At 39.6% G+C, this 12,524-nt stretch overlaps 1 protein-coding gene across 1 annotated transcript; it reads left to right on the plus strand.

The window, feature by feature from the left end:
- The first annotated feature begins 132 nt into the window (after positions 1–132).
- Positions 133–2,781, plus strand: LOC106382071 (probable inactive purple acid phosphatase 9). Its single transcript, XM_013822032.3, has one exon. It carries the CDS (start codon positions 667–669, stop codon positions 2,599–2,601), a length of 1,935 nt encoding a protein of 644 aa, XP_013677486.1. The 5' UTR covers positions 133–666; the 3' UTR covers positions 2,602–2,781.
- Positions 2,782–12,524: the final 9,743 nt, after the last annotated feature.

The raw sequence follows: 12,524 nt of genomic DNA on the forward strand, positions 1-12,524 counted from the left end.
TGAAGATGACCACACATACTATAAAAAAAATGTGGCAGCAAGATGACGACATTGTCATGACATAAACAGAAGTAAACAAAAACGAATACGAAGAAGAAAAGTACTATGTAATTTTATATAAAAGGAAGAACTTCCCTTTACGTAATGCATGGAGAAGCGAAAAACAACAGGTGAAATCTCAAAGGAGTGTCATGAGAACACGGATCCTCTTGTTTCTTTAAGATTTCCACTGAAACCATTGAGTATTGTGTTCTCAGGTCACCCCTTTGAATCTCCCCCGTTCCATTATTTCACCTCACTAAATGTTTTAAATCTTTTATTCATACTCCAGTATAAATTTGGGTGTGTGCGCGGGTATCCTCTGTTTTGTGTCTGAAACAGAGACAAGACAAACGCATCATCTTAACACGCCAATGCCAAGTTCATGACTAGTCTGCTTTATTAAAATCTTGCGACAAAAGAAGTTTGGTCAAATAAAGGTAAAATAAAAATATCAAAGTCTTTTTAGAAGTTGCCATGTCATAAATCAAGTTTGGTTTCAAAAATGACTTAATAATCACTCCTTAAAAGCTAAAAAAGTGATTTATTACCAAAACCCAAACACACAAAACCCAACAAACTAAAAAAACGTTGACTTTTCAACTAACCACCATCTCCACCGTCACCATGATCGCCGTTTACTCTTCCTTCTTCTTCCTCTTGATCTCCTCCGTTCACTCCACACCAACGATCTCATTCAGCCCTCAAACCCTAAACCGATCCGGCGACCCCGTCACGATCCAATGGACCGGCGTCGAATCACCCTCCGATCTCGACTGGCTAGGAATCTACTCTCCGCCGGAATCTCCCCACGACCACTTCATAGGCTACAAATTCCTCTCCGATTCGCCCGATTGGAAATCCGGGTCGGGCTCCATCTCCCTTCCTTTGACCAATCTCCGATCCGATTACTCCTTCCGGATCTTCCGCTGGACCCAATCCGAAATCAACCCCAAACGCAACGACCACGACCATAACCCTTTACCCGGAACTCGCCATCTCTTAACCGAATCAAAACGGTTAAATTTTCGGTTATCTGCTAACCGGCCGGAGCAGATCCATTTAAGCTACACGGATACGGTTAACGAAATGCGAGTGATGTTCGTTACAGGAGACGGCGTAGAGCGGATAGCTCGATACGGAGAGGTTAAAGAGAGACTAAACAACACGGTTAAAGCGCGTGGAGTTAGTTACGAGAGGGAGCGTATGTGCCACGCGCCAGCGAATACAACAATCGGTTGGAGAGATCCAGGCTGGACATTCGACGCCGTCATGAAGAGCTTAAAACCAGGAGTCAAGTACTATTACCAGGTCGGGAGCGAGTCCAAAGGATGGAGCGAGATCCACAGCTTCGTCTCTCGTAACGACGATTCAGACCAAACCTTGGCCTTCATGTTCGGAGACATGGGATGCTCCACTCCTTACAGAACGTTCATCCGCGGAGAAGAGGAGAGTTTATCAACCGTGAAATGGATCTTACGTGACATTAAATCTCTAGGTAATGATAAAGCAGCGATAGTGTCACACATCGGTGATATAAGCTATGCTAAAGGCTACTCGTGGATATGGGACGAGTTCTTCGCTCAGATCGAGCCTATTGCTTCGAAAGTCCCGTACCATGTTTGCATCGGTAACCACGAGTATGACTGGCCTATGCAGCCATGGAAGCCGGATTGGGCTGCGTACGTTTACGGTAAAGACAGTGGCGGTGAGTGTGGTGTGCCGTATAGTGTTAAGTTCAACATGCCTGGAAACTCATCCGAAGCTAAGGTTCGGAACCTTTACTATTCTTACGACATGGGCTCGGTCCATTTCGTTTATATTTCCACAGAGACGGATTTTCTCAAAGGAGGGAAGCAGTATCGTTTCGTCAAGAGTGATTTAGAGTCTGTGAATAGGAGCAAGACGCCGTTTGTTGTTGTGCAAGGGCATAGACCGATGTACACTACGAGTACTAAAGGTAGTGATATAGCGGTAAGAGTGAAGATGATTGAGCATTTGGAACCGTTGTTCGTTGAGAACAACGTGACGGTTGCGTTATGGGGACATGTTCATAGATACGAGAGGTTTTGTCCCATTAGTAACAACACTTGTGGTGAGCGTTGGCATGGGAGCCCTGTTCATCTTGTGATCGGTATGGCTGGGAAAGAGACGCAACCGATTTGGGAACCGAGGCCTAATCATCCGGATGTACCGATCTTTCCTCAGCCTGCTCGGTCGATGTACCGTGGAGGCGAGTTTGGGTACACTCGGTTGGTTGCTGATAAGGAAAGGCTTACTATTTCTTATGTGGGGAACCATGATGGAGAAGTTCATGATGTGGTTGAGATTTTGGCTTCAGGGGAAGTTATTAGCGGTAGTAGTGATGATGATGGTAAAGATTCAAGCTTGGGATCTAAATCTGAATTTGAGGTGTTGTGGTACATTGAAGGAGCAAGTGTGATGGTTTTGGGAGTCGTTTTGGGGTATCTTATCGGTTTCTTTAGTCGTCGAAAAAGAGAAGGAGCTGATTCATCTAATACTGGTCGTTGGATCCAAGTGAAGCACGAGGAGGAGACATGATTCAACTTGGACTCGTTTTTGTTTTACTTGTCCCACAAGTTATGTATAGCATTCTTAGTATAGAAAGGTACATCCAAAAAGCTTATCAACTAACCTCTTCAAGGCTTTGAAGGGTTTAGTTTTGCGATATTACTTTTGTAGATTTTGTTTAATAAAAAAAAAGAGGCTATTTAATTTTTATTTGAAATAAATAGATAGACGGCCTTATAAAGTAGACAATAGTGGGGTTAGAGCATGAGCATTGGTGGTTCACAAGTTTTTTTTAATATTTTTTGTTGGGTCCATGAATAGTCATGAACCTTTATTTGTTTTTTTCTGCATTGGTGAACCTGAAGAAAGAGTTCATAACAATAAAATAATATTTTTTTTTTAATATTCAAATTATTCAGAAAATAAGAATAAAATATTTAAAATATTATTAAATTTTTGAAAACTATTTATTCAATACATTAAAAAAGTAGATTACATAAATTGAGAAATAGAAAAACAAACAAAGTTTATTCATCTTCATCACCAAACTTTTGCCAAATATTTTCCATTAAATCAGCTTTCAAACGAGCATGCTTCTCTTGATCTCGAACTTCTCTGCGCATGCCTAACATATCACCGGCATGAATACTTTCTCTGGTTGTCACCTTTGAACTTCTGCTTGACTCTCCTGATTCGAACTCAGAAGTATTTATTTGAGCGTATCCGTGTCGTTCGTTCTCTACAATCATATTGTGCAATATGACACAAGTTCTCATTATCTTTCCTATCTTTTCCTTGTCCCATTGTAGAGCTGGGTTTTTAACAATTGCAAACCTCGACTGCAATACTCCAAAAGCCCGTTCGACATCTTTTCTGGCGGATTCTTGCTTTTCTGCAAATTTGTCGGCTTTAGGACCTTTAGGAAGTGGGATGGATTGGATAAATGTTGACCAGTTTGGATAAATTCCGTCAGTAAGATAGTAGGCCATACGATAAGTGTGGTTGTTGACCTTGAACTTAACTTTAGGTGCTCGACCATGTAAGATGTCATCAAAAACAGGTGACCGATCAAGAACATTGATATCGTTGAGTGTACCTGGTAAGCCGAAAAATGCGTGCCATATCCAAAGATCTTGTGATGCCACGGCTTCTAAGACAATTGTCGGCTTTCCTGAACCCCGTGTGAACTGACCTTTCCAAGCCGTTGGGCAGTTTTTCCACTCCCAATGCATACAGTCGATGCTGCCTATCATCCCTGGAAACCCGCGTACCTCTCCAACATCGAGTAATCGTTGAAGATCTTCTGGTGTAGGGCTTCGTAGATACTCATCTCCAAACAATTGTATTATCGCATCAGTGAAATTTTCCAAACATAAACGTGATGTACTATCACCAAGTCGGAGATATTCGTCATTTCTGTCTCCCGATTGACCATATGCGAGCATACGTATAGCTGCCGTACATTTTTGAAGTGGAGATAGCCCGTACCTTCCGGAAGCATCTCTCCTTTGCTAAAGTAGGGAACTTCACTACTTAGGTGATCGACAATGCGAAGGAACAATGGCTTGTTCATTCGGAAACGCCGCCTAAACATTTCAGGTGGGTATGTAGGATTTTCCATGAAATAGTCTTTCCATAGTTGATTGTGTCCTTGTTCTCGGTCTCTTTCGATATAAGCTCGTCTCTTCGGTTTGTTGGTTTGACCATCAACTATTGTGTCTATGAAATTATCAACTACTTCGTCGACCATTTCATCAAAAGCTTTATCTGCTTCATCACTTGATGATGAGGAAGACATTGTTGATGAAATTTGATGATCTTTTCCTTCCTACATAAGGCAAAAGGGGCTATATATTTTTAATTTTTTTCTCCTCTATATAGTATGTATTTAAAGTTTTTTTTTTCTTGATTAGGGTTTTATAATTTAAATGAATTTTTTTTCTTGATTTAGGGTTTTATAATTTAAATGACCAATTTTTTTTCCTTGATTAGGGTTTTATAAATTAAATGAACAATTTTTTTTCCTTCATTAGGGTTTTATAAATTAAATGAACAATTTTTTTCCTTGATTAGGGTTTTATAATTTAAATGAACAATTTTTTTTTCTTGATTTAGGGTTTTATAATTTAAATGACCATTTTTTTTCCTTCATTAGGGTTTTATAAATTAAATGAACAATTTTTTTTTCCTTCATTAGGGTTTTATAAATTAAATGAACAATTTTTTTTCTTGATTAGGGTTTTATAATTTAAATGAACAATTTTTTTTCTTGATTTAGGGTTTTCTTTAACTCACTTGCGCAAGCATAAAAGTTTCACTACCTAGTGTGTTTATCATGGTATTAAAGCCAAGTTTTGAACAAAACTAACCTCAATGTTTGATGACAAGTAGAGGTTGAGCAGAATCAAAGGCAGTGGTGAATGGTTAGTGGTGATCGTGGTTGTGATGAATAGAAGGCAGTGGTGAATGGTTAGTGGTGATCGTGGTTGAGATGCATAGAAGGCAGTGGTGAATGGTATTGTGAGACAAGTTTTACATATATATAGAGAGACAAGTTTTGATGCAGAACTTTAAGTGAACTAGAGTTCATATATATAGAGAGACAAGTTTTTAACATGCAAGTGATTCAAGTTTCACGGGTACATACACCCGTGAGTTACAAAAGAGAAAATGTGGGTACATACACCCTTAAAATCCGATGAACCTAAAACAAGTGTAGAATGAGACAAAATACTACACTCTCCCGTGAATCAAACCTACACCTACAAGCATCAACCCGTGACCTGATATTACCTACACCTACAAGCAGAAACCGAGACTATCTTACAAGCATCCACCTCCACACGCATCCACCTGCAACCCGTGACCTACAAAGCAATACATACTGTTAGCATTTGGTTCAGATATATCATAATCAATATACTTAAAGCAACAAAAGTTCACATTAACCAATAACCTACTCAAAAATTCATTAACAAAGTAGCCTCTCACCAAATCAAAGCATTTCAGAGATTAGTTTATTTTTTAGACACACTTCTTGAGCATAAAGTTTATCTTCATTTTTTGCTAGCAAACGGTCAAGGATTTTCTGTTTGGATATGTGATTTTTCGTGGCTAATATGCTCTCAATCTGATCAAACGCTGCTTCATTCCCGTGCTTCTTTCGTTTGGATGCTTTGCTAGCCTTAATACCAGGTGGCCTAACATCTTCCTCCGCAGCCACCTCCTCCGCAGGTTCCTTCCTTTTCTCCTTTGCACCCTCTCTCGACAAAGAATGTGATCTCCATTTTTGATCAAACCTAAGCTCTCTCCAACAATGTTCCAGTGTGAACTTCGCATGGTAGTCATTAAAGAAGATGTCATGCGCAGCCTTCATGACATCATTCTCGTTTTGTCCACTCGCCTGCTCCTTGAAAGCGGCTTCATGACTTCCCACAAACTTGCACACCTGCTCATTCACCCTTCCCCACCTCTGCTTACATTGACTCCACTCCCTAGGAACGGAGCCAACAAGCAGAGGGCTAGCATTTACATACTCCTCTATTCGCTTCCAAAAAGCTCATGCCTTTTGCTCATTACTCACGATTGGATCCTTGCTGGTGTTGAGCCAAGCACTGATCAGCACCACATCTTCTTTCGTTGTCCACTTTCGCCTTTCAGCAGGTTTAGGAACCTCTGAACACCCTAAATCTATTGGCTGACTACTCTGGGAAGTGAGGAGGTTAACAAAACCGGGAGAGTTAAGGGAAAAAGGATCCATTTGGTTTTCGATTAAAGTTTTAAAATTTTGGTTTGTGTTTTCAGATGTGGATTGCGTGGATTGCTTATGTTTTTAAAGTAGTATTGTGTTTGAAAGGACAAGAAAATTAAACATACCCTAACCACCTAACATTGATTATAGTTAATTACACAACAAGTACTACACATATAGCATTCAATAAACATCAAATCATTTTTTTTAAAGTCGACCATTCATTACGCAACCAACCAAACCGGCAATTGTACTCTAATACGTCTACCTAGCTACCAATGTAGTTAATTTTTTAAAACTCGACCATTCAATACGTCTACCTAGCTACCAGTGTAGTTAAGCAGTGTAGTTAACTGTTACCTTTTCTTTTTCAGTCGAAGCAGAGCTTCTCCAAGTCCGCCACCTGCACAGAGAGGTTGTAAACCTCTCCATTGAGGTTATCAACCTGCACAGTTAGGTCTTTAACCTCTGCCTGGACATGGAAACAACAATGACATTGTGTTAGTCACTTAATAAAATCTGAAGAACAATATGACAAAATTATTAAAAAAAAAATAAGTGGCTTTACCTCTAGTCTCTCAATTTGTTTAGTGAGCTCCGGCATCCACTTGATCACCATCTCAACCTCCTCCAAACGCTTACTGAGACGTTCGATATGCTCCTCGACACCTATCACCCAAGGCTGACGATAATGTAACCCGTCAGCCTTGTTTACAACAAAAACACATATCAGAATCTCGTTTGAAAATCAAATTATTATTCCAAATAAGTGAAATGAGAAGAACCGCTTACCTCGTAGTTTTTGCAGGTGAAAAAATGCTTCCCAGGAAGAGTGTCATAGTTGTCCTTCCCCCGAACCTCGTGAATGATTGTCCCACCACAGGGACACCTCGTCGGAATACCGTTTTCGGAATCAGCCACGTATCCTACCATATCGATGTACTACTTTTGCCTTTTTGTCTCTCTTATCTCTTCTGCGGGATCCATCTGTACTGGAAACATAAATGATTAGAACAAAATCATCAGTAAATCGCAAACACAAACTCGATTAAGAACCCTAACTAGAAACCCCCAAATCGATCTCAAATCCCATAAACAAACCCTAAATCGAACCCGCATGAAGATTTCAAACAATAAATCAAAACCCCCATATCAATTTTGAACCCTCCCTCGAAACCCCCAAATCGATTTAGATTCACCGACAACGCTTTGGAGCCCAAATCCGTTAAATCAAACCGTGAAAGCTATCGATACTGACCTCAGCTCGTCGGGGAGAGAGTCCGACGTTGATTAGAACCACTAAATCACCCACAGTCGGCGTCGCACGAGAAATCGCCTCCGAGAACGAGAAACCCTAGTTTTCGAAAGGAGAAGAGAAAATGATTCCTCTCACGCGAATCCCTTTTTTTCTCCGCTTCGACGCGATATCGCGTGGCCACTGTTTCGTCGACACGTGCCATGAACCCGTATCATACGGGTTCACTCCCATGAACCGGATCACCGATTTAAATCAATTTTTTTTTTTAATTTCGGCCCATATGATACCGAGCCCATGACCCCTTCTAAATACGTCGATGCGCATGCTCTTACAACAGTACCTAAGGCACCTAAGACAAGTGAACGTTTTAGACAATAGTGGGGTTACAACAGTACCTAAGGCACCTGTCTTCTCTAGATAAACATGCGATTCGTCTATTTTGTTCAGGTGTCTTGGTCGGGGTTCTTAACTCATGATTAACCCCGGTCTCTTAACCGGGGTTCTAAACTCATGATTTGACAATTTTTTTTTTTTTTTTTTTTTTACAGTTTTGGAGCTAAGATGATTATCAATGGGATTTATTTGGTGGTCCTTAGAGTTTTTTTTATTGTTATTTCTAGATTAGGACATTGTTAAGGACTTTTAATGAAAATGGTGATTATCGGTGGGACTTTTTGTTGGTCCTTGGGTTAATTTTTTTTTTTTGAAATAACTAGTAACATATATAAGATAAAACATATTACCATTATAAGTTGAATAACTAATAAGAAAAAAAAAATTATTCATTTAATAGAAAATTACAAACATTTTATTACATTTCATAAAAAAAAATACAAACTTCAGAAATAAAAGCAAACACACAACTTATTCAAATCATAGAAACTTATAAATTATATGTTATTTGGAAAATGTCCAAATTTAGCCCATATATTTTCAATCAGATCATTTTTTAATTGTTCATGGGCTTGTCTATTCCGAAGGCTCGTTCGACGATCCATTGTACTGCCGAGATTCGAAGGCATGTTGACGGAAAATGTATCCACTTCTTCTCTTTCTTGAAACTCAAATTTGTTATACTGAGTGAATGATGACCGTTCATCTTCGACAATCATATTATGGAGTATGATACATGCTCTCATAATATTTCATATTTTCTCTTTATCCCATAACTTAGACGGATTTCTGACAACGGCAAATCTAGCTTGCAGGACTCCGAAGGCACGCTCAACATCTTTTCGAACTGATTCTTAGGTTTTAACAAATAATGAATGTTTCTCACCTTGTGGTAGTCGGATAGATTGAATAAAAGTCGCCCATTTCAGATATATACCATCTGTGAGATAACATGCCAAATGGTACGGATTACCATTAACATAGAAGTTCAGTTGTGGCGCTATTCCGTTAATAATGTCATCAAAAACGGGTGATCGATCAAGAATATTAAGATCGTTCATAGTACCTGGAGCTCCAAAAAACGCGTGCCATATCCATAGGTCATAAGAAGCCACTGCCTCCAACACAATTGTTGGTTTTTCGGTTCCTCGTGAATACATTCCTTTCCAAGCGGTGGGGCAATTCTTCCACTCCCAATGCATACAGTCGATGCTTCCAATCATCCCCGGAATTCCACGTTCTTCTCCGATATGTAGTAGTCTTTCCAGATCCTCCGGTGTGGGACGTCGTAGGTATTCATCGCCAAACAAGGTGATTATTTCGGCGGTAAAATTGTGCAAACATTTTCGAGCTGTTGATTCAGCAAGACGGACATATTCGTCTACTGTATCAGCCGCACCACCGTATGCCAATTGACGAATTGTTGCAGTACAGTTTTGTAGAGGTGAAAGACTTGACCGTCCGGTTGCATCTTCTGATGGTTGAAAATACGGTATTTCGGTGGAGAGACGATGCACAATTTTCAGGAACAAAGATTTGTTCATTCGAAACCGTCGCCGAAATAAACTGCGAGAGTCTGCTGGATTCTCGCTAAAATAATCATTCCAAAGCTGGTTGTGGCCTTCTTCCCGGTTTCTCTCTATAAAAATACGTTTTTTCTCTCTTTTGGTTCTGGAATAGGGGCATAGGTGTTAAAAAATTCTTCAAATGGGGTATCAAGATCAAACTCGTCATCATTATCTTGGTGGTAATGATAATGGGAAGAAGATGCCATAGAAATAGAAAAAAAAAGAAATTATTTTGAAGAGTGGAGAGTTGTGAATGATAATGGGAAGAAGATGCAATATTTATAGCTTGAGAATTGGAGGTTGTGAAACTCCTGTGAAGCTTTGTTATTTGGAAGTATCCATCTTGTGATATTTGATTGTGTAGTTGTGTAAACAAACAAACAATCACATGTGAACCTTATTGAAATATCTTTCAATTTATAAATGCAGCTTGTGATTCTTGATTGTTTTGTTGTGGACAGTGTGCACAACTTCTTTTAGGTAATGAGTGTCCTTTTTGCTAATCGATTTTAGTAGAGATTAGATTCTTTAATCGTTGATAGACACCTTCTTGATTGTTTTGTTGTGGACTGATTTTGGTTTTTGATTCAAAGAAGTCACTTGTTTATGAGCATCACGTTATACCGTTTTTGGATCTATATATGTTACCAATTGGATAGTTTGTTTGGTGTTGTTATTACCAAACATGCACACACATAACTCATAACATATTATAATACAAAACAGTGGACATTGTTCTGATCCATACATTACAGACATATTACAACAAAATCATGCGCAGTTAATACAATCCGAAGAAGACTAGTACAATCCAAGTTCACTTGAAAAAATTAAAACATCAACAACGAGTTCTAACACATTCTGGCCCGTTACTTAAACATGAGTACCATTCCTAGTACAACTAGAACAAAAACCATTAAAGCAACAACGAATTCTAACCTATTCAAACCCCTTGTTTTCTTCTTACCTAACTCAAGGACTAACTTATCAAGCCTATCAATTTTTTGTTCAATCTCATTACCAAACGTAGAGTTTACCTGGTTTAGATATGTCTCGTAGTCACTTGCAAATGCTAGATGATCTACCTTCTCAGCGAGCTGGCCAACCTGCATATCCATGGCTCTCATCTCTTCCATTACCGCCACGTCCCACCATTTCCAAACGTGGTAGTCTCCGTCGTCGACGTTCTCACAGGTGTAGTACTTTCGCCCCGGATCATTCCTTGTGTAAGATGTGGCTACAAGCGGTTTGCCACCACAGTAGCATTCCTTCGGGAAACCGAACTCGACCTCAGGCTGCGGAGGGTACTGAACCCGCGAGGCTTCAATCTCAGCTTGGTCCAGCAGTATATCAGCTTCAAACTCAGCTTCGGTTAGGCTGTAGCCACTGTCTGCTGAGTCTCCTAAACCGTAGTCCTCCGATTCAGAAGGCTGTGTGTAGCTATAATCCAGTCCCATTGCTTGTGTTACCTGATAATAATAAAAACGTAAGTACATAGATTTTTTGCATCATTAATCAAGAAGGCTAGGTGTAGCGTAATGCGCATATATTAATACGAGAAGATGTCTGACTTAAGCAACCAGGAAACATAAATTTTTTGCATCATTAAAACAAGAACTACAATATTCATAACTTAAAAGACATAATTTAAAAGGAAATCAGAGAACGACATTATCAATGGGAACTTCTACGACCATAGTTAGAAATACTGGGCTAAAAGTTTATTCTTGACAACTTCTTCAGCCTCACTAAGTGGTTCCTTCTTAGCAAGGAGAGTGTCAAGAATGGCGAGTTGGATAGTTTCTCCTTCATCATCAAATCTTCCATCTTCAGCTCACACATAGTCTTATACTCCTCAAGATCCTTCCCTTTACCATTATTCCTTCTTGCTTTAGCAGCCTTCACACTTTCGGGTCGCATCTCAACGTCACCAACGTCACCTACGTCACCAACATTGGTGCTTGAGTTTTGCGAAACGGGCTCACTTGTTTTTTTTAGAACTGAAAGTAGTTTTAGGCGGGTTCAGGCTTAACCATTTCTGTTCATATCTCAGGACACACCACGCATGCTCAATGGTAAACTTATGCTTGTGGTCCGCGTAGTAGATTTCATGAGCCAGTTTTAGAATGTCGTTCTCACTCTGTCCACTGGCCTTTTGTCTCTCTGCAGCAGTGAATGCTCCACAGAACTTGTTCGTCCATTCGTTGATCTTATGCCACCTCTGCTTACAATGGTTATGCTTTGTCTTCTCACCGCCCGCTCTAACATGAGGACTTGATGCATAGTAATCTCCAACTCGTTGCCAGAAGGTGCCTGACTTCTGATCATTGCCAACAAGCGCATCCTTAGATGTGTTAAGCCAGGCGCTGATAAGAACCTCGTCATCAGCTGAAGTCCATTTTTTTTTCTCCCGATGCTCCGCGGGTGTGTCTTCAGGTGTAGCTGGAGCCTCAGATTGTTGGGAACTGAAAGGAGGAATTTCTGAGGCTCCGGGGTATACACTAGAAGGAAAACTTTCATAAGGAAAGTTTTCATTGCCAACATTTTCACGTTGGCTGTGAAGAAGCCCGACATAGCTAGTATACTGGCTATATGGATTCTTTGAATCCATAGCACCAGGAACAGAGATAAGATTTTTTCGAAAATAAAGCAGAATAGTAAAGAAAGATGAGAGAAAGACGAGTATAGATGTGGTTGATGAATGAACTATGGATGGGATTTAATAATATGTGAAAGCTAAACAAGTAATAAGTTACAACAACTAACCATTATCTACCTAAGTCTAATCAGAAGTTATTACACATATCTCAATTTCTTTAAATTAAAAAGACAGTTGGTTTAAGTACCATTATCTACCTAAGTCTAATCACACACTTGTCATATCAATTTAGTTACATCAAGACAGAACTACGCAGCAATCGTTCACAACAAACTTAAGTTGTTTCCTTGTCAACTCATTAAAGAAACTATCTAGCCCAAACTA

Source organism: Brassica napus, chromosome C2 (genome assembly GCF_020379485.1).
Source record: "Brassica napus cultivar Da-Ae chromosome C2, Da-Ae, whole genome shotgun sequence".
Lineage (NCBI taxonomy): Eukaryota > Viridiplantae > Streptophyta > Magnoliopsida > Brassicales > Brassicaceae > Brassica > Brassica napus.